At 40.2% G+C, this 21,487-nt stretch overlaps 1 protein-coding gene across 1 annotated transcript in view; it reads left to right on the top strand.

Annotated features, from left to right (window-relative positions):
• stac (SH3 and cysteine rich domain) overlaps positions 1-21,487 on the top strand; it is a 121,080-nt gene that overhangs the window by 32,100 nt on the left and 67,493 nt on the right. Inside the window, exons 2-3 of the mRNA XM_060823987.1 lie at positions 13,580-13,853; positions 17,213-17,313. Coding sequence (XP_060679970.1) covers positions 13,580-13,853; positions 17,213-17,313 — 375 coding nt within the window. The remainder of the gene's footprint in view (positions 1-13,579; positions 13,854-17,212; positions 17,314-21,487) is intronic.

The following is a 21,487-nucleotide window of genomic DNA, read 5'->3' on the forward strand; positions in this document are numbered from 1 at the left end:
CAAGTTGTTCAAAAACAAGAAAAAAACCCAAAGATAAAGGGATAAACCCAGCAACTACAGGCCAGTCAGTTTCACCCCATCACTGGAAACAAACATATTTAAATGATAATCTGGGACAGTATAAACAGTCATTTGAATGTGTCGATCGATTAAGGAAATACTAATGTGGATCTTGGCAAGTCATGTTTAGCCAAGTTGATTGATTTCATAGGGTCACAGAGTCATACAGCATAGAAACAAACTCTTATCTGCTCCCAGGAGGACCAGTTCTACCACAGAACACACCAGATGGCCTCCTTTTTTAGAGATCGCAATTTCCCTTCTCATGTGGTTGAAGATGCCCTCCAACGCATCTCATCCACATCCCGTACCTTCGCCCTCAAACCCCACCCCTCCAACAGTAACAAGGACACCCCCCGGTCCTCACTTTCCACCCTACTAACCTTCGCATTAATTGCATCATCCGCCAACATTTCCACCACCTCCAAACAGACCCCACCACCAGAGATATATTTCCCTCCCCATCCCTTTCCGCTTTCCACAAAGACTGTTCCCTCCATGACTACCTGGTCAGGTCCGCGCACCCCAACAAACCACCCTCCCATCCTGGCACCCTCCTCTGCCACCACAGGAATTGCAAAGCCTGCACCCCCACCTCTTCCCTCACCACCATCCAAGGCCCCAAAGGAGCCTTCCGCAATCATCAAAGTTTCACCTGCACATCCAGCAATGTCATTTATTGTATCCGTTGCTCCCGATGTGGTCTCCTCTACATTGGGGAGACTGGACAGCTCCAAGCAGAGCCCTTTAGGGAACATCTCCGGGACACCCGCATCAATCAACCCCACCATCCTGTGGCCCAATATTTCAACTCCCACCTCCCCCCACAAGGGTCCTGGGCCTCCTCCACCACCTTCCTCCACCTCCAACGCCTGGAGGAAGAATGCCTCATCTTACGCCTCAGAACACTTCAACCCCAGGGCATCAATGTGGACTTCACCAGTTTCCTCATTTCCCCTCCCCCCACCTTATCCCAGTTCCCAACTTCCAGCTCAGCACTGTCCTCATGACCTGTCCTACCTGCCAATCTCCCTTCCCACCTATCCACTCCACCCTCCTCTCTGACCTATCACCTTCATCACCAACCCAATCACCTATTGTACTCTTTGCTACCTTCCCACACCCTCTTTGACCTATCACCTCTATCCCCATCCCCATTCACCTATTGTACTCTTTGCTGCTTTCTCCCAAGTCCCACAACCACCCATTTATCTCTCCACCCTGAAGGCTTCCTGCCTCTATTCCTGATGAAGGGCTTTTGCCCAAAACATCGATTTCCCTGCTCCTCGGATGCTGCCTGGCCTGCTGTGCTTTTCCAGCACCACTCTGATCTAAACTCTGGTTTCCAGCATCTGCAGTCCTCACTTTTGCCTCTTTGGTCCAACCAGTCTACACCAAACATAATCCCAAACTAAACTCGTCCTGGCCTATACCCATACATACCTTTTCCTATTCATGCACTTAACTACGTGTCTTTTAAATGCTGTTTCTGTGCCCACATCCACCACTTTCTCAGGAAGTTTATTTCACATGTGAATCACCTTCTGTGTGAAAAATTTGCCCCCATGTCTTTTTTAAATCTCTCTCATCTCACCTTGGAACTATGAAATGGAGGTGCCAGTGTTGGACTGGTATGGACAAAGTTAAAAACCACACAACACCAGGTGATAGTCCAACAGCTACCTGATGAAGGATCAGCACTCCGAAAGCTTGTACTTCCAAATAAACCTGTTGGATCATAACCTGGTGTTGTGTGATTTTTAACTTAAAAGTATGCCCCTAGTCTTGAAATCCCCCATCCGAGGGAAAAGACACCCACCATTAGGCCTGTCTATACCCAATCTTATAAACTTCTTTAAGGCCTTTATAGAAGTGACACATTAGACTTGTCAGCACAATTGAGAGCAAAATAGGACAATGACAGCATGGATACAAAGTTGGTTGAGCATCAGAAAATGGACAAAAATGAATATTTCATTTTCACCCTGAAAAAAGGTGCACAGTGGAGTTCTCTAGGCTTCCATGATGAGACCCCCCAATTTTTCTTGATTAAGTATTAATAACCTAGACTTGAATACACAGGGTACCATTTCAAAGTTTAGAAATGAGACAAAGCTTGTAACTATTATGAATTGTGAGGAAAGTGATAGCCATCAAGAGACAGGTTGGTGGAATGGGCAAACGAAATTTAATGTAGAAAAATGTGAAGTGATACATTTTGCTGAGAACAAGAAGGAACAACATAATAAAACTTGTATTCTTAAGGGAATGCACAAGCAGGATGACCTTGCGGGTAAATGGAGTCAAATTCTTGAAGGTAACAGGGAGCTTGGTAAATGGCTTAAAAAGCGTAAGGAATCCTGGGCTTAATAAACAGAGGTGTAGGATACAGTAGTATGAAAGTTATGATAAACACTTCATACAACACTGGTCTGAACTCACTGGAGGATTGCATCTAATTTCTACAGTTTAGAGAGACATGAAGACTTCAGAGGGGTATGAGAAAAAGGTTACAAGAAAGGTTCCAGGAATAATTATCTTCAGTTTTGTGGATAGATTGGAGAAACTAGGACAGAAATTGCTAAAGAAATTCAGCAGGTCTGACAACATCTGTGGAGAGAAAGCAGAGTTAACGTTTTAAGTCCAGTGACCCTGCTTCACTGAACCTGAAATATTAACTCTGTTTTCTTTCTGCAGCTGCTGCCAGACCTGCTGAGTTTCTCCAGCAATTTCCATTTTTGTTTCAGATTTCCAGCATCTGCAGTTCTTTACTTTATATTGGAAAAAAGAGTTATTTTCTTTAACAAAGACTGTGAGGAGGTTTGATAGAGGTGCTCTAATTCATGAAAAGTCTACAAACAGTAGATAGAATTAAATCATTTGAGAACTATAGGACATTGATTAAAATTATTTTGCTTTTATTTCATAGGATTCAGCAGCACTAACAAGGGAAGTATATGTTTCCCATCCCTATTGTCCTTTAAGCACTGCAGTCCATATGGAATACGTACACCAATAGTGCTGTTGGGAGGTGAGCTTCTGGATTTTAATCCAGTGACAGTGAAGGAACAATGTTATCATTCCAAGTTAGGATGGCATATAATTTTGAGGGGGATTTTGAAGTGGGTGGTGTTGCCATTCATCTGCTGCCCTTGTCTTACTAGGTGGTGGAAATCACAAGTTTGGAAGTAGCTATTAAAGGAGCCTCAACAGTGCAACTTCTAATTGGTACACACTGCTGTCACAGTACAGTGGTGGTAGAGGAAGTGAATGTTAATTTGGCAGATGGGGTGCCAAACAAATGGACTATTTTTTTTCTGAATGGTAGTGAGCTTTTTGAGTGTTGTTGTGAAGATCTGAATTCCCGAGGGGGGGTCTCTCAGTTCCGTGATCGACCAGTAAACACACATGTAAATGACTCTTTGTGAATCACACAAGCAATCATTTATTCTTTGATACGGCCAGGTCAGTAGACTTTGATCAGCCCAGAAGTATGATTACTCCTAGACTACCAAAAGAATCCAATGACTCAGAATTTGCATAGGGTTCATATGCATTGTTCATAGGCAGGCATGGAGCACGATCACTTGGTAGTAACCAATAAAATATCATAAAGCATTTGTACATACCATCTTATCCTATCATTATTTCTTGTAAACAACCTGTTCTTAGGATCGTCTTTGTCCTGCCTTGTGGTTAGGGTTGAACCGTTACTTCTATATTTTTATCAAGTTTGATCAGTCTGCAATTTCTTGTTTTGTCTGGTTCAGTGCAATCTAATTTAGCAATGCAGAAGCCATTTTGTGCAGCGCTTTCAGCCATTTTGTCCTACCTGTCAGATGCCCACATCTTCAGTTGGAGCTGCACCCATCCAGGCAAGTCAGAAGTATTCAGACTCCTGACTTGTGCCAGGTGGTGGATAGGTTTTGAGGACCATGCAAGTAAGTTAATCATCACAGGATGTCTAGCTTCTGACCTGCTCTTGTAGCTACAGTTATTTATATGGTTGGTGCCTTTCAATTTCTGATCATTGGTAATCCCCAAGATGTTGGCAGTAGGGTGTTCAGTGATGGTAATGTCATTGAAAGTCAAGGGGGTGTGGTTAGACCTTTTCTTGTTGGAGATGGTCATTGCAATTGGTGAAGTGGAACTATTACCTGCCATTTATCAGCCAAAGTCAGAAAGTTACCAAGGTCTTGCTGCATATGGATATGACCAATTAAGAATTTGATGAGTCGAGAAGGAACTGAAGACTGCAGCAAGCATTCCCACCTTTGATATTAAGATGGAGAGAAGGCCCTTGATGAAGCAAGGGTTGGTGGTGGGGTAACAGTCTTAATAAGAAATAACATAATTTGTATATTTGTAAGTGAGGGTCTTGGATCAAAGGATCAAGATGTAGAATCAATTTCAGTGGAGCTACAAAATAGGGGAAAAGGGAAACAAACATTAATGCGCATTGTTAATGGAACACCAAACTATAGTACTAATGTTCGGCATGCTATAAATTAGGAAAGTAGAAATGCATGTAAAATGAGTAATACTGTAGTAACGGGAAACTTCAATTTCCATTTTGGACTGTATTAACCAAATTAGCACTAATGCTGTGGCAGTTGAATTCCTGGAAGGTGAAAGTAATAGATTTCTGAAATTATTTTGAAGAGACAACTAAAATTTGTGCTGTTTTCAAATCGGTGTTATATAACGAGAATGGGCTAATTAATAACCTTGCCGTAAAGGCATCTTTTGGAAATAGTGAATGTAATATGATAGAATTTTTTAAAAGCTTTGAATGTGGCATAATACATTCTAAACCAAGGGTCTTAAAGTGGAGCAAGGATATCTGAGAATATGAGGGTAAATTGGTGATGGTAGATTGGGCAAATGCACTCAAAATGTTGACAGTAGGCAGGCAATGGATAGTCCTTAAAGAAATGCCACAAGGTCTACAACAGGTATATTCCTCTAAACACTTAGGTATCAAACAAAGATTAAAGATTGTATTATCAAAGAAAGTAGCTTATAAGAATTCCAGAAATAATGGTAAACCTGAAGTATGTCAAAACAAAACTGACAAGAAAAATAAGAGAATATGAACTGAAGCTTGTGAGAAACATAAAGGAAGAACATTAAACCTTCTATCAATATATAAGATGAAAATGGTTGGAAGGATTAATTTAGAGCCATTAGAGGTGAGGACAGGAGATGTTTTGTGGAAAACAAGGACATAGTGGAGAAACTAAACAACAATTGCATCTGTTTGTACAGAAAAAGGTATAGAAAATCTCGCAGAAAATCTATCATCCCACCAAACTAAGACACAGTGTAACTGACGAGCTGCATGACATTAGTATTCACAAAGAGGGAGTGACTGAAAAATTAGTTGGATTGAGGATTGAGAAGCCACTTGGACCAGAAGAGCTTCATCCTAGAGCATTGAAAGAAAAAGCAAGAGAGATAGTAGAAGCATCTGTGGTTATCTTTTGTGATACTAAAAATTCTGGAAAGATTCCTGATGGAGGTAGGAAGTATAATCCAATTATTTAAGAAGGAAGAGGCAGAGTGGAGAACTACAGACCTGTTCATTTGATATCAGTATCAGTAGTAGTATCAGTATGAGGAAGGATGTGTTACTGAATATATGAAAAGATATGACAAAATTGTGCAGAGCTAATATGGATTTATGAAAGGGAAATAATGTTTGACAAACTCGTTGGAATTTTTTGAATGTTACTGGTAACATAGACAAAGAAGAACCAGTGAATGTGATGTATTTTGATTTTCAGAAGGCTTTATGAATTTTGATAAGGTACCACACAGGATGGTAGTAAGATAGGTCAGCAAGACTTGATGGACTGAAAGGCCTCTTCTGTCCTGCATAACTGTATGACAGAGAATAGAAATAAATGGATTCCACTCAGAGTGGCACTTTATTGCGAGTAGAGTGCTTTAAGAGTCCGTGTTATGTCCGCAACTGTTCATAATTTATATAAATGATTTGGATTTGGGAACCAATTGTTGTATTTCCATATTTGCTGATAACATCAAACTAAATGGGAATATAATTTATGAGGAGGATGCCAGGAGGCTTCAAGAGGATTTGAACAGGTTTAGTGAATGGGCAAGAATGTGGCCAATGGAAGGTAGTATGTGTAACTGTGAAGTTATTCATTATGGTAGCAAAAACAGCAAAGCAGAATATTCCTTAAATGATGAGAAACTGGGAAATATAGGTGTGTATTAAAAAACTGGGTATCCTTGTTCATAAATGATAAGCCTTTTCTCATGTGATTTCTTGCCACACTGAGTTTGGTTTGGACAGAGTGGTTGAGGAGAAAGCAAATTCAAGAATTATCCTCAGATTGTGATTTCAAAGTAGCATAATTTATTGTACATTAGCATATTTTAATCAATGATATACATGGTTCTGATCTTATAATGACTTTAGATAAGGACTAATCAATTTTCTGCATGTGTTCATGTGAGTCTTCTCAAACACTTCGTTAATCTGGTGTTCTTTCAGGCAGTACAGTGCAGTGCACCATACCTTTGCCCACGCTACATATTTGCAATCAGTGATATGCAACTCAGTGACATAAGCACAAGATTGCCCTGTAAGGCTTTACACAGCAACTAAAGACTAGCAGATAGCTGCGACAAGTGATTAGGAAGGCAAGCAGTATATCAGCAATAGTTTCAAAGAGATTGGAGTATAGAAGTATAAATGTATTACTGCAATTATATAATGTCTTGGTAAAATCTCAGTTGGGGTATGGTGAACAGTTTTGGTCTCCTCATATAAGGACACGTTATAAAGACTGTTCAAAGGACGTTCACTGGATTAAACCCTGGCATGGCAGGATTATCTAATGAAAAGAGGTTGAAGAAATTGTGTCCCTCGAATTTTGATGAGCAAGAAGTGTTGTCATTGAGATTTATGAATCCCGTGCAAGATGAGACCCAGTAGATATGGAGAGGATACTTGCCTTAACTAGTAACTCAAGTATCGGCCATGCATTTTCAGACTGAGATACGAAGTTCCTTCACTCAGAGAGTGGTGAATCTTTGGAATTCTCTTTCCCAGAATGCTGTGCAAGCTCAATCATAGAGCAAGCTCTTGATAAAAATCAATAGATTTCTGTAGACTAATGACATTAAGGGATAAAGAGATAGATTGGAAAGATTACGTTGAGGATTTTGACATTCATGGTTACTTGGTGAACATCCTGGAACTCCCTCCCTAACCACGTCATAGGTGTACCTATAACAAATAGATTGCAGCAGTTCAAGAAAGCAGCTCACCACCACCTTCAGACAAATTGGGTATAGCTATTAGTCAATGAATTTTGGCCCAGCCAGTGAAGCCCATATTCAGTGTCCATTGCTCTCAGTGTGGTCTCCTCCACACTGGTGAGACAGGATACCAACTTACAGAACATTTCAGAGAACATTTCCAGGACAGACGCACCAAACAACCCCACTGCCCTGCAGCTAACCACTTCAACTCTCCCTCCCGCTCCACTGAGGACATGCAAGCCTTGGGCCTCCTCCACCGCCAAATCCTAGCCAACCTAAGCCTGGAGAAAGAACAGCTCATCTTCCACCTAGCGACCCTCCAACCACATAGCATCAACCTCAATTTCACCAGGTTCCTCATCTCCTCTCCCTTCAACTTATCCAAGATTCAACCACCTAACTCAGCACTGCCCGTTTGAACTTCTTCCACCTGTCCAGCTTCATTCCCACTTATCCGGTCCACCTTCCTCTCTGACCTATCACCATCACCACTCCCCCACCCACCACCACCTGCATCCACCTCTTACCTTCCCAGCTACCTTTCCCCCACCAGCTCCATACCTTTTCTATTTATCTCTCAGCCTCTTTGCTCCTCCCCCCACATTCCTGACGAACTTACACACAAACATCGACTCTCCTGCTCTCAGATGCTGCCTGACCTGCTGTGCTCTTCCAGCACCACACTTTTTGACTCTGATCTCCAGCACCTGCAGTTCTCACTTCCCCCTAAAAATAAAAGAAGTTGATTCGTCATTTTCTAATATGGCAGGCAAGCTCACTGTGCTGAATGGCCTCCTCCTATGTGCCTATGGGCAATGCTCTGTCTCCTGAGGAAGTCGGATTATTATGAGGTTCATTAAGATTATACTGATGTGCCTATCTAACATGTATAAGTTACATTTTACCAATCCAAAACTAAAACCACAAACTCAACAGTGTTGTAACAATCAAGCATCTCTTTCAGATCTCTCAATGGGTTGCTATCAATTTTTGTCTTCCTACCTGTCATATAAACAACTGAAAACATCACTTGATTTCCAGTAGCCAAACATGGGCAAGATAGGGGAAGTGGTGCAACATAACATGTGTTTCAAGTAGGAGCAAGTTTTTAAGAGTAAAATAATAATGTCTGATACATTGATGTGCATGCTCTTTTTCTGAAATTACCCACCTTTACTCTTCTTTTTCTTCATGCTTTAATGTGTTGCAACCTTCTTTGACTTCATCAGAACCAGCGACAGGCTGCTGTAACTGCTGAGCTGTCCTTGCCCAGTGACAACTGGATTTTGGAGCTCATGAGGGTACAGCAGTTGAGAAGTGGAAGCACTTTGATTAGAGCTGTACTTTCTCTGTCCCTTCCACAATCACACCTCACATGCCAGAGCTGTACACTCTGCTAACACTGTGGGTGTAAATAACAACACATATTAACACATATTTGATTGCTTTGTTTGATGCTGTCTGCAGTTAGTAATTCTTTTCATGGATGACCAGGTTATCGCAATGGCCTAGCACCATATCCTGCTTGTGTTTGAGATGGATTCCTCCATTGGCAAACATAGATAGTACATGAGACACCTGTCAATACAATAATCATTCACTGCTACATTCTGGTCACAGTGGTGAGAGAGAGGAGGCATCAAGTTTAAAAGAGCGTGCAGAGACACTTAATCTGAACACAGCACTGAGAGAGAGGAGGCAACAAGAATACTAAAGAATGTGGAGAGAGAAGTATGCCTTCATTATGAACATTCGAGAGAGGAGGCAGCACGTTTGAAAACATGGAGAGTGGGGAACAGCTTCAGCACTGAGAGAGGTTAAGTGTGAAAGATAACCCAAGGAAATCTGTAAGTTCATTGGTTGGTGAGAAGCTGTTGATAATGGCTGAGTCTAAGTAGCCTAAAATTCTTAAAAATGTATGATTTACAAAGAAACAGCAGCTACATGAATTTCAGGACGTAGCATGAGCAAAGTAAAACAAACTAACAGTGAAGAAAAATAAATTTTGTAGTAAAGTTGGCATTCATTCTAAGGATAACAAATAGTTTTCAGAATGTCAGGATGGTAAGGACAAGAGAACTATATATCCTGCAGTATGTATGAAATCATGGGCAGACCATGTGTCCCAAACAAACACATCAACAGGAAGTGTCACTGGCTGCACAAGCTTGAGCACGAGGTTTCAGAACTTAGGCAGTGGCTGGGGTCACGACTGTGTATGTACGAGACAGAGGACTGTGTGGATTGCACATAAGCAAATGGTCACATTGCAGGTGAGAAATGTAGAGAGTGAATAGGGAACTATGAGGTAGTCTAAGAAGACCAGAAAATAATGCAGGAGCCCCCTGTCTACATGCTTGCCAATCAGTATTCTAATTTGGTGGTGGAGGTTAGAATGATGTGTCTTCAAGGGAGTGGAGTCTGAAACAGATCCATGTCATCAAAATCATCTCACCTGCAACGGAGAATGAAAACACAATACATATGGTGGATTCCACGGTCAGGATTAAACGAAGGAACAGCACTACAGAAGCTTGTACTTTCAAATAAACCTGTTGGACTACAACCTGATGTTGTATGATTTTTAACTTTGCCCACCCCAGACTAATGCCAGCGCCTCCATATCAAGGATTCAGACTGGCATTTCTGCAGCATGAAATGTATCTTCAAGATTATATGTTCCCTCCTAGGGTCAAGGATGTCACAAGGCAGCTACAAAACATTCTTTTAGGGGAATGGGATGAGTCAGATATTGTGGTTCACATTGATGATGGGAAGAAAGATGAGATCATGAAAGCAGATTTCATGGAGTTGGAAAGAAAATTGAAAAGCAGGACCACAAGGGCAGTAATCTCAGGGTTACTTCCAGTGCAACGTGCTAGTGAAAGTAACAGTAGGATGATTAATTGATTGAACATGTGGCTGGAGAACTGGTGTCAGAGGGAGGGCACCAGATTTACCAGGAATTGGAACAAGGTTTGGAGCAGTGGGAGCTGTACAAGTTGGACGGGATACATTTTAACAGGACTAGGACTGATGTCCTCACAGAGGGATTTGCTAATACCGTCAGGATTAGTTTATGCTTTCTTGTCAGGCTGAATGGCAAACCAAGCTGAAACTTTCCCGTCTTGTGAACACTTTTTGTTTACTCTGGAGCATTACGATACTGAGTTCTCAAAGCTGTACTTCAGGGAAGTGATGATAGAATGTTGTATTCTGTTGTGAATTGGTCAGATGATCAAACTTGAGAGTGAATGCCTATCATCACAGTTTCTGTGTTGGGAGAAAAATATAGCTTATAGAAAATAGATCCAGCTGAATATTAAGAATGTTTCTCATTTGTTCAAGGCTTAGTTTTAATGCCAGAAAGATTCTTTAAGATTTGAATAAACAAGCATGTTTGAGCAATTTAATTAAAAGACATTAAAATTTGTTTGTTCCGGATTGTTTAATGGAAAGTTCACTAATGCTGCATATGTGTATCTGCATTTCCATTTCACAATAGGAGAGTAAATCAGAAAACTGTACCTTTCAGCCTATTATTGTCACCCATAATTTTACAGAGCAGGTAATTTATGCTTAAATATCTGAAGGGAGGAAAATAAAAATAAGAAATAGCTAGCAATAGACAACGTGATGTGGATTATTAAAGACTATAAAAGAAGCAATAGACGTAGTGGGGGGAGGAAAATGAGTGGTAAAAGCATGTTGAGGAATTGGAGTTTAATGGTTTTTAAAAGGATCAACAGCAATTTAATTTGTATCATTGATGAAGCCCAATTCCCTCAAGGCAAGTAAACCTTGCTGTCATGTAGAATTTTCCAGATCCCAGCAAGCCTGAATACTACTCTGTTTGAAAAGCTGTAAAACCTTTTCCCAAGCCTTCTCTTTCCACTTCAAGATTTTTTTTGACTTTATCAGTGCCTTCTAATCCATTAACAACCCTCAGCATTCCCTCACCTAGTGATCCAAGAATGCAGGAGGTGATCCAGCATTCATAGACCCTTCCTCTACAGATTTCCTGGAACCTTTACCCCATTGCTTTCAGAAACTTTCAAAGCATTGCTGCCACTCAACATGTTGAAGCTCCATAGGAAATCTAGGGACTCACCCCATCACATCCTGCTTCTCTGACACCCCAACCAAGCACCAGTTTCCCTGACCTCCAGCCTTTATCCAAACTCCATTCCCAAGCCATCCCCTTTCTCCCAATCCTTAGTCCATTTTCACACTGTCCATGTGCCTAGATGCCTGATCTGGTGATCTCCTCCACCAATCCCGACTATCTCTGACCCTGATTGCAATAGCATGAGCATCCTATTTCTATATAGTCCCTTTAAATTTAGGGGGACGTATCATTATCTTGCATGGAAAATGATCTTAAAAAAACCCTTGATGCCAACTTAAAGAAAAGATATTAGGATAGCTAATAAAAGTTTGGTTCAGGAGGTGAGTTTATTAAGGAGTGTGTTAAAGGAGTGAAACCACATGGAGAGACTAAGAGGTCTAAGATTAGAATTTTAGATTTTAGTACTTAAATGTTTGAATTCACAACCACAAATGGCTGGGCTCTGATGGAAGATGTAAAAGAGGTCAGAATTGAAAAATGCAGAATTATTCTAAATTTCTTAAGATGTAGAAACCAAACATTGGGGAAGGTGAGGTCACGGAGGCATTTGGTGAAGAGTGTGTTTTAAAATTGAGGTGAAAATGGAAGAGACAGCTGAGAGATGCTAAGAAAAGAACAGTAAGAAGAGGAAAATGAGTAAATAAACTGCATTTGATTACATTTACTATATTTTATTTAAAGTATTACCATCATTGCATTCCATGATGGTCTTGAATACTGCATGAAGCATCCAACAATTTCTGATGTGGACCTGGAAATGAATGTCTAATCTAGTTGTGCCCCAAATCTGCATCCCTGAAATTGATGGAGTGAAGATGAAATCCCTCCTTCAGGGAGATCAGTCATTGGAAAGGTGAAAGGCTTTTATAGAAACAAGAGCATTACATTTGGAGGTGAGGGTATGATTAAGCAGATTGACAGTTGAAATGTCATGGAGTTTGAGGACCAAAGGCTGAATAAATCAAGTTTGACAGCTTGGGGAAGGATATTGGGGGAGTGGTGATGACATATGAAACACTGGGGAGGTTCAGGGTCCATATTAAAGACAAGAAAAGGAAAGAAACGTGAGGCAAACAGCAAGATCAGTTTAGTCTTTAAAGTACATGAGCCTTTTAATAATGATATTCAATAAGCTAGTTAATGACACTTCATTTATCTGTGGTGCTGGAACATGAAAAAGAAATGAACGTAAACCAAAAATATAATAAGCCTCAGCTGAATCTCAGCTGAACGACACGGTGGCACAGTGATTAGCACTGCTGCCTCACAGCGCCAGAGACCCGGGTTCAATTCCCGACTCAGGTGACAGACTGTATGGAGTTTACACATTCTCCCCGTGTCTGCGTGGGTTTCCTCCGAGTGCTCCGGTTTCCTCCCACAGTCCAAAGATGTGCGGGTCAGGTGAATTGGCCATGCTAAATTGCCCGTAGTGTTAGATAAGGGGTAAATGTAGGGGTATGAGTGGGTTGCGCTTCGGCGGGTTGGTGTGGACTTGTTGAGCCGAAGGGCCTGTTTCCACACTGTAAGTAATCTAATCTAATTAAAGTAATCTAATCTAATGAACCAAGGCAAGTGGCTGTAGATAGCCTCAGTGATAGCCTTGGTTTGTGGAAGGGAATATTGACTGTGATTTGCCTCTTTATCATTGCCTTATGACTTCTGCTAGAGCATGTTTGTAAGCTCCAGAAAGCAACATCATCTGACTTGGAACTGATCCCATTCACTGCCAAAGATCATATGGCCACTCACTTTTTAGCTATACAACAAGTAATAGTCTTTAGCAAGTCATCAAAAGGTAACAGGTAGTGATAGGAGATTACTGAGAATATTTTAAGCAGATAGAAACAACATTAGTCAATATCTATGCTAGACCCCTGACAGCACTGCCTCATTAATTGAAAACAACAATGAGTGCCTAGAAATGTGATCACTGCATTTTCCAAGGATACAGTTTCAAACGTAGCTCAGCTAAGGTAACCTTGTATACTCTCAGATGCAAAGCTAGAACTCTAGCGTTCAGTACATCTGTTTCTATTTTTCCACATCATCATCATGTCCCTCGTCCACTTAAAAAACATTTCTGTTCGATTGCAGCTGCAGAAGCTAAAGCGGTCACTGTCATTTAAAACAAAAGGTCTCCGGAGTAAAAGTGCAGAGAACTTCTTCCAACGGACAAGCAGTGAGACAAAGCTGCAGGTAGAACTACTGCCTGGAGTCAGTTCCAGCACTGGACAGCTCCCAGTCTCCGAAAGTCAAACGTCCACCCCAACTAAAACTCAGAGGCAGTATGAGAACAGGACGCACTCCTTCCTCGAATACGTTTTCAAGAAACCAACCTTTTGCGATACCTGCAACCACATGATCGTCGGTAAGCAGTTCCCTTGTGAAGTATGCAAGCATGCTGATGTTCTTCATATTTTTAAGGATGACTCTCTGGACAGGAATTGCTATTATTAGATTTACCCATCTTTCAAGTGATACTTTGAGGGTTCTTTTGCACTGAATTTAAGATCTTTCTTGTAGGCAGCATAATTGTTGATAATACCAAAGCGTCGTTGTAAGAATGAATCTGCATATATGTCTCCATCGTCCAGAGGGTCGTTCTCTCAAGCGAGGGAAGAGGTTGAGAAGGAGAGTCCCTAATATTAATGTCAGCAAACCAACTGTCCAGTCAGCCAAACTAACTGACCCCAATTTTAAATTGGTTATCACTTCTATATAGTAATTAATTGTGGCCCCAGCACAAGTACATCACTTCTTACAGTTTATTATCCTGAAAAGGCTCCCCTTATCCCAGTTCTGTATTTTATATTAGTTAGCCAATTCTCCATTTGTGTTAATATACTACCTCAAACACCATGGTTTGGAGTATAATGTGCACCTTTTTAAATGCCTTTTGAAAATCCAAATGTATTACATTCACTGCTTCCTGTTTATCTTACTTGCTTGTTCTCTCCTCAAAGACGTCTAGTAAACTTGCTCAGCATATGTTTCCCTCATAACGCCACGCTGGTTCTGCTTCATCAGGCTATGTATTTCAAAATACTGTGTAATTACATCTTCTATAATATACTCGAATACTTTCCCAATTATTGACATCCAGCAATTTTGTATCATCAGGAAATTTGGATATATTGCAATTTACCATCCCCCTCCTCCAAGTAGTAAGTAATTGAGGCCATAGGACTGATTTTTGTGGCATTCTAGTAGTGGTATATTTTCAACCCGAAAGCACCCATTAGTCCTGCCTCTCTCTCTCATTTGTTAACCAATCCATGTACATATGTTATTTCAATACTACAAGCTGATTGATTGTGCAATAATATTTTTGTATGGCACATTAGCAATCCCCCTGTGGAATTCCAAATACACTACATTTACTGGCAGCCCTTTATCAAGTTGCTTTGTTATATAATCAAATAACTCTAGCAAATTTGTCAAACATGATTTCACTTTCAGAAAACCATGTTTACTCAGTTTGATTGTGTAATGCTTTTCAAATGTCCTGCTTTTTTTTCTCAATAATGAACTCTAGCATTTTCCCAATAATGGATGTTGTATATGTATCTTAATTCTATTTACTTGCTTTACATTGTTATCCCTAAATATTTGTTTATAAAATGAATCTTATTGATCATCAGTCTTGACAGCTCCAATTATGTCAGCAGCCACAGCCTTTTGGGAGAGACAGTTTCACTACCCCACTACCCTTTATGTGGAAAAATGTTCCCTGATGTTGCTCCTTCCTGGCCAGGCTCAGATTTTACGATTTTGACTCCCTTTCTTCATTTCCACACCAGAAATGTTTTTTTTTCCCTATGATCTAACCCTCTTTCTGGTGAATCTGCACAGTATGACTTCCAAGGACAATGTATGCTTTCCGAGGTGCAGTGCCTAGCACTCCAGGTAATATCTGATCAAAGTAAAAAGTGAGGTCTGCAGATGCTGGAGATCAGAGCTGAAAATGTGTTGCTGGTTAAAGCGCAGCAGGTCAGGCAGCATCCAAGGAACGGGAAATTCGACATTTCGGGCATAAGCCCTTCATCAGGAATGAAGGGCTTATGCCCGAAACGTCAAATTTCCTGTTCCTTGGATGCTGCCTGACCTGCTGCACTTTAACCAGCAGCACATTTTCATATCTGATCAAAGCCCAAAACAACTGCAGCAATAGCTCTTTTGTAAGGCAGTCCTTTTGTGATAACGGTCATTATGCCATTGTTTTTTTCCTGCTGGCTGTAAATGAACTGTGCACATAGTCTGTCAAATCTCTTTGCTATCATCCAGTTGGTCGTATTTTCTATTTTAGAAAATACTCATTTTTCTTCCCATACAGAATTCCGTCTCCTATTGGTTTGCTCACCTCCTTCTTAATTAATGTTTCTTGTTAACCTGTAGCCAAAATGTCAAACCAGTTTATAAAAAACTGCACAAAAATTGGATTATTGATTAGTTTGGGGATATTTACAAGTATTGAAGGGTTGAAAGGGAACCAGAATCCCATTTATTAATGAACAATGATTTTTAATGCATAATTATAATAATAATTGAAGCAGAAATATTGATTTTTATTTTTATGTGCAACACTTTGTGGTTTGTAAAGCATGTTTTAAAGGAATTCCATATTTATGAAATGTACTATTGTTGGTATCTATTGACAGAAATATATCCCTCCTTATGATTATTGTAATAGTCTTGACATGCTAAATCATGTAGCTTCATTTGATTAACAGAACTTAGTGACTTAATCAAAGTAAAATACTGTGGATGCTAGAATAAAAACAAAAATTGCTGGAAGTACTCAGCAGATCAAATAGCATCTATGGAGAGAATGAGAGTTAACGTTTCAGGTCAGTAAACTTTTGTCAGAACTCGTCAGGCTAAGAATTCAGTTCATATGAAATGTCTCTGACTTGAAAAATTAATTCTGTTTCTCTCCATTTAGTGGTGTAAAACCCAGCAAAATCAGGCCACACTTAAACAATATATTTCCCTCTGTGCAGCATGCGCGTGTTATGCTCCAATGAATTGTGCCAAGACAAGGTAAGGTGTCATGATCATGATTGGGATAAATCAAGCTGATCCCAGGGTTCCTTTATGGATAGGATATTAGGAGGAATTCTACCAGGTCACATTTAAACAGAGGTGCATGACATTATGAAAAGGTATGTTAAATAGTTTCAATAACTGAGAGTTTTAGGATCTGGCACCATGGATGTGAGATTAAGTCTAGGATATTTAGGCATGGAGTGGGAGAAATGTTTCATATTCATAAATTAGAGAGACTGTAGAGTGCACTACCAGAGTGAGTGATTGGAGGAAGAACATTGTTAATATTTAAGGATAGGTGGCTGAGGTAAGGAAAAGAATGAAGGAATTTGGGGTAGAACAGGTGCCTGTGCTTAGGGCTGTTGCTCACAATGTTGGACACACTGCCTGACTAATTGGATCAAATGGGTTATTCCAGTTTTATAATTTCTATAATTAATTATTGTGTGAGTTAAAACCACGCATTGGAGGAAACAGCGAGTCCAAAACCAATTATAGAAAATTAAGCCCGACATGGTTTTAAGAGAGTTCAATTGTTATTTATTTGCAGTTGTCTGTACTGATATAGCTTCAGGTTAATATGTGCCATTAAATGCACTCTCTGTTCATTCAGATAACTTAATTGCTAACTGGATATATGGAAAATATTGATTTAACTTGTGATGTGTATTTATTTGACAGGCACCAATGCCAAACTTGGGCTGCGCTGCAAGGCTTGTAAGATGAGTATTCATCACAAATGCATTGATGGTGTTGAACAGCAGCGATGCATGGGCAAGCTGGTAAGAAGCACTGTGTATATAGTATGGTTACCATAGAAACAGACAGAACACTGTACGCTCAAAGATTAATCCCTTGAGGGTCGATTGTGATTTGCAGTTTTTAAAATTTGCAGAGATTATCCATCAAAAAAACTAATAAAAATTATTTCACAGAGCACGTTATGGAGCATATTCAGAACCAAAACAACAGAACTGGGAGCTATTGCTAAATTTACATCATTCTTTCCATAAATCAAATTGTATTTTTCATTCTGGCATAGAAAAACTAATATGATCCTGAAAAAGGGTGACTATATTGTTTAAAAGACTCTGAGAAAAAAGAACGAAATGTTTATATTGCTAGAAGACTGATCCAATGGGAAGTGCTTGTGTAAATTTCTCCTGACAGTATGGGGAATGATTACTGAAAGAGAATTAAAAAGCATATCTGGCTATTTGACCAAGGGTTAGATTAGTAAAGGCTAGAGTTGTTCACTGGTTTTAGATTGAAAGTGGATACAGTTGGAGGTTATGTGGTGTAACTAGGGATCTAAATGCAGAATCTACCCAGCAAAACGATAAAGACACGAGTAATGAAAGCAGCTGTTCTGATTTAAATTTGCCAAATGACTTTCTTACTTGGAAAACTTTTTAATTTAAATTGACTCATCTTTTGGATTAACAAACTAAGGGCAGATATGTAATCTGAAGAACTGTACCAGAAGTTTCCATCTCCTTCGGAATCAGTATAATTCAAGAAATTCAAAGCGTCTTTCAACATGGGACAGCTATTGCGCTACAACTGCCACATGTTTCTGGCTAACCACTGAACACTCACACTCAGGTGAAAGTGAGGACTGCAGATGTTGGCGATTAGAGTCAAGAGTGTGGTGCTGGAAAAGCACAGCAGGTCAGGCAACATCTGAGGAACAGGAAAATCAACGTTTCAGGCAAAAGCCCTTCATCAGGACTCTTGTAATCACACTACCAGCTGTAGGCTCACCAGAAGTATTTGTAGATTAATAATACCCTGTTCAGTTGGACGAGGTGTGACATCAGCATCATGCAAAAGCTCATTAGAGAAGTAGCAAAATTCTTCCCAGATGCCACAATCATTGAGCTAGTAAGAAGTTAAACTGACCAGGACAGTACACAAACTTGCTGTTTTTCATCAAATACCACACAGTTCTTCATATCCAGGCCCTTTCGACCCAACCAGTCCACACCAACCCTCCCAGGACGCATTTCACTCTGACTAATGCACCTAACATTATGGGCAATTTAGTATGGCCAATTCACCTAACCTGCACATCTTTGGACTGTGGGAGGAAACCCACACAGACATGGGGAGAACGTGCAAATTCCACACAGACAGTCATCCAAGGCTAGAATTGAACCTGGGACCCTACTGCTATGAGGTAGCAGTGCTAACCACTGAGCAACCGTGATATCTTTGACAACGTAGCTCAGACTCGAGACTATACTCAAATCTCAGATTAGAAAAATCAGTTGATGATTCGTATGAAATGAGTGACCTAAGTCAAAAATATAGGCACCACAATTGACCTTCTTGCTCCAAAGTTAAAGCAAAGAGAATCAACCAATGTCCTTTCTCATGCTTTCTGTCAAATAAATCCCATAGAATTTCAGCACAGATTTGTTCAGAGTAAATTGTAACTAACTAACTTGCTTAATCTTTTTGATGAGGTGGCACAGACAATTGCAGGTATTGAGGCTGGTGTTGTGCACAAATGCGTTGTCACAACAAGTTTGTGTGCAAACTCATGAAATGTAAGAGACGATAGAAACTTAGATATAAAATTGACTAAGTGACAAGAAACCCAAGTGTTTTAAGATTGATGGTTTATTGGCAGATGTTGTTAGAATCTAATTATCTTGATATATAACAATGACCTTGACATGTTTGTATAGGCAAACTATATGAATAACACAAAACTTGGAGGTGTTGTGAACTGTAATGATAGTGTTAAACTTCATTAGGCTAATAGAATGACAAAAGATAATGGAAAAGGTATTGATTTTGGTAGGAAGTATGAAGAAAGTCAATATAAAACAAAATGTACAATTTCTAAAGCAGGCATAGGAACAGAAGAACCTAGGAGCATATGTTCATTAAAAGTGACAGGACAGATTGAGATTAACATGAATACAGCATACAAGATCCTGGGCTTCTGAAATATGGTCATAGAGTAGAAAAGCAAGGAGGTGATCACCAGCAAGTGTAAAACATTCGTTTGATCTCACCTTAGTATTGCATGCAGCTCAAAGCAACACACTTTCAAAAAGGATGTGAAGGCATTAGAGAAGGTGCACAAAGGAATTATAGCAGAGCACCAGGAGAGAAGAGAGCAAAGAATGTAATAGGTTGGAGAAGCTGAGACTGTTCTCTTTAGAAGATGTAATTATGATGTTCAAAATCATAAGTGGGAATAAAATAGGAAATAAAAAGGATTTAGAAGATATTGACTGATGGGGATTGGCAAAAAGGATTATTTCTGCAGCAAGTGTTTAGGATCTGTGACACATGCCCTGATAGTGTGGTGGAAACAGATTCTATCAAGGCATTTCAAGTGACTAGGTCATTATCTAAAGAGAAAATAATTTGCAGGGTGTGAGGAAAGGGCAGGGGAATGCAACTCAGTGAAGTGCTGTTGTAGGGAGCTGATATACACTCGATTGCTCAAACAGCCATTCCAGTTTAGCTCAGGGCATGGTAAGGGTTAATAATAATGTAAAACCAAAAACTGTGAATGTTGGAGATCCGAAACAAAAACAGAAATTGCTGGTGAAACTCAGCAGACCTGGCATCATCTGTGGGAAGAAAGCAGAGTTAATATTTTGAGTCCAGTGACTCTTCATCTGAACTGATAGCAGCTCGAAAGAACTGGTACTTACGATGAAGTTGAGGTTTGTGGTGAGGGGAGGTAAACGAATAGGTGCAGACAGAACTCAGAGTGGGAGAGGGAGAGTGATATGAAAGAGTTTGGCAGATAGTGCCAGAAGACTGGAGGATAGCAAATGTGGTTCCCCTGTTCAAGAAGGAGAGTGGAGGCAACCCTGGTAATTATAGACCAGTGAGCCTTACTTTAGTTGTTGGTAAAGTGTTGGAAAAGGTTATAAGAGATAGGATTTATAATCACCTAGAAAAGAATAATTTGATCAGAGATAGTCAGCACAGTTTTGTGAAGGGTAGGTCATGCCTCACAAACATTATTGAGTTCTTTGAGAAGGTGACCAAACAGGTAAATGAGAGTAAACCGGTTGATGTGGTGTATATGGATTTCAGCAAGGCATTCGATAAGGTTCCCACAGTAGGCTATTGTACAAAATGCGGAGGAATGGGATTTTGAGAGATATAGCAGTTTGGATCAGTGATTGGCTTGCGGAAAGAAGACAGAAGGTGGTTGTTGATGGGAAATGTTCATCCTGGAGTCCAGTTACCAGTGGTGTATCGCAAGGGTCAGTGTTGGGTCCACTGTTGTTCATCATTTTTATAAACGACCTGGATAAGGGCGTAGAAAGGTGGGTTAGTAAATTTGCAGATGACACTAAGATCGGTGGAATTGTGGATAGTGACAAAGGATGTTGTCATAGATAAGCTGCAGAGCTGGGCTGAGAGGTGGCAAATGGAGTTTAATGCGGACAAGTGTGAGGTGATTCACTTTGGTCGGAGTAATCGGAATGCAAAGTATTAGGTTGATGGTAAGATTCTTGGTAGTGTAGATGAGCAGAGAGATCTCGGTATCCAGGTACACAGATCCTTGAAAGTTGCCAGGGTTGACAGGGTTGTTAAGAATGCATACAGTTTTTTAGCTTTCATTAATAGAAGGATCGAGTTCCAGAACCATGAGGTTATGCTATAGTTGTACAAAACTCTGGTGTGGCCGCACTTGGAGTATTGTGTACAGTTCTGGACACCGCATTACAAGAAGGACGTGGAAGCTTTGGAAAGGGTGCAGAGGAGATTTACTAGGATGTTGTCTGGTATGGAGGGAAGGCCTTATGAGGAAAGGCTGAGGGACTTGAGGCTGTTTTCGCTAGAGAGAAGAAGGTTGAGAGGTGACTTAATAGAGACATATAAGATAATAAGAGGGTTAGATAGAGTGGACAGGGAGAGCCTTTTTCCAAGTATGGTGACAGCGAGCATGAGGAGGCATAGCTTTAAATTGAGGGG

This window comes from Hemiscyllium ocellatum, chromosome 4 (genome assembly GCF_020745735.1).
Source record: "Hemiscyllium ocellatum isolate sHemOce1 chromosome 4, sHemOce1.pat.X.cur, whole genome shotgun sequence".
NCBI classification, from domain to species: domain Eukaryota; kingdom Metazoa; phylum Chordata; class Chondrichthyes; order Orectolobiformes; family Hemiscylliidae; genus Hemiscyllium; species Hemiscyllium ocellatum.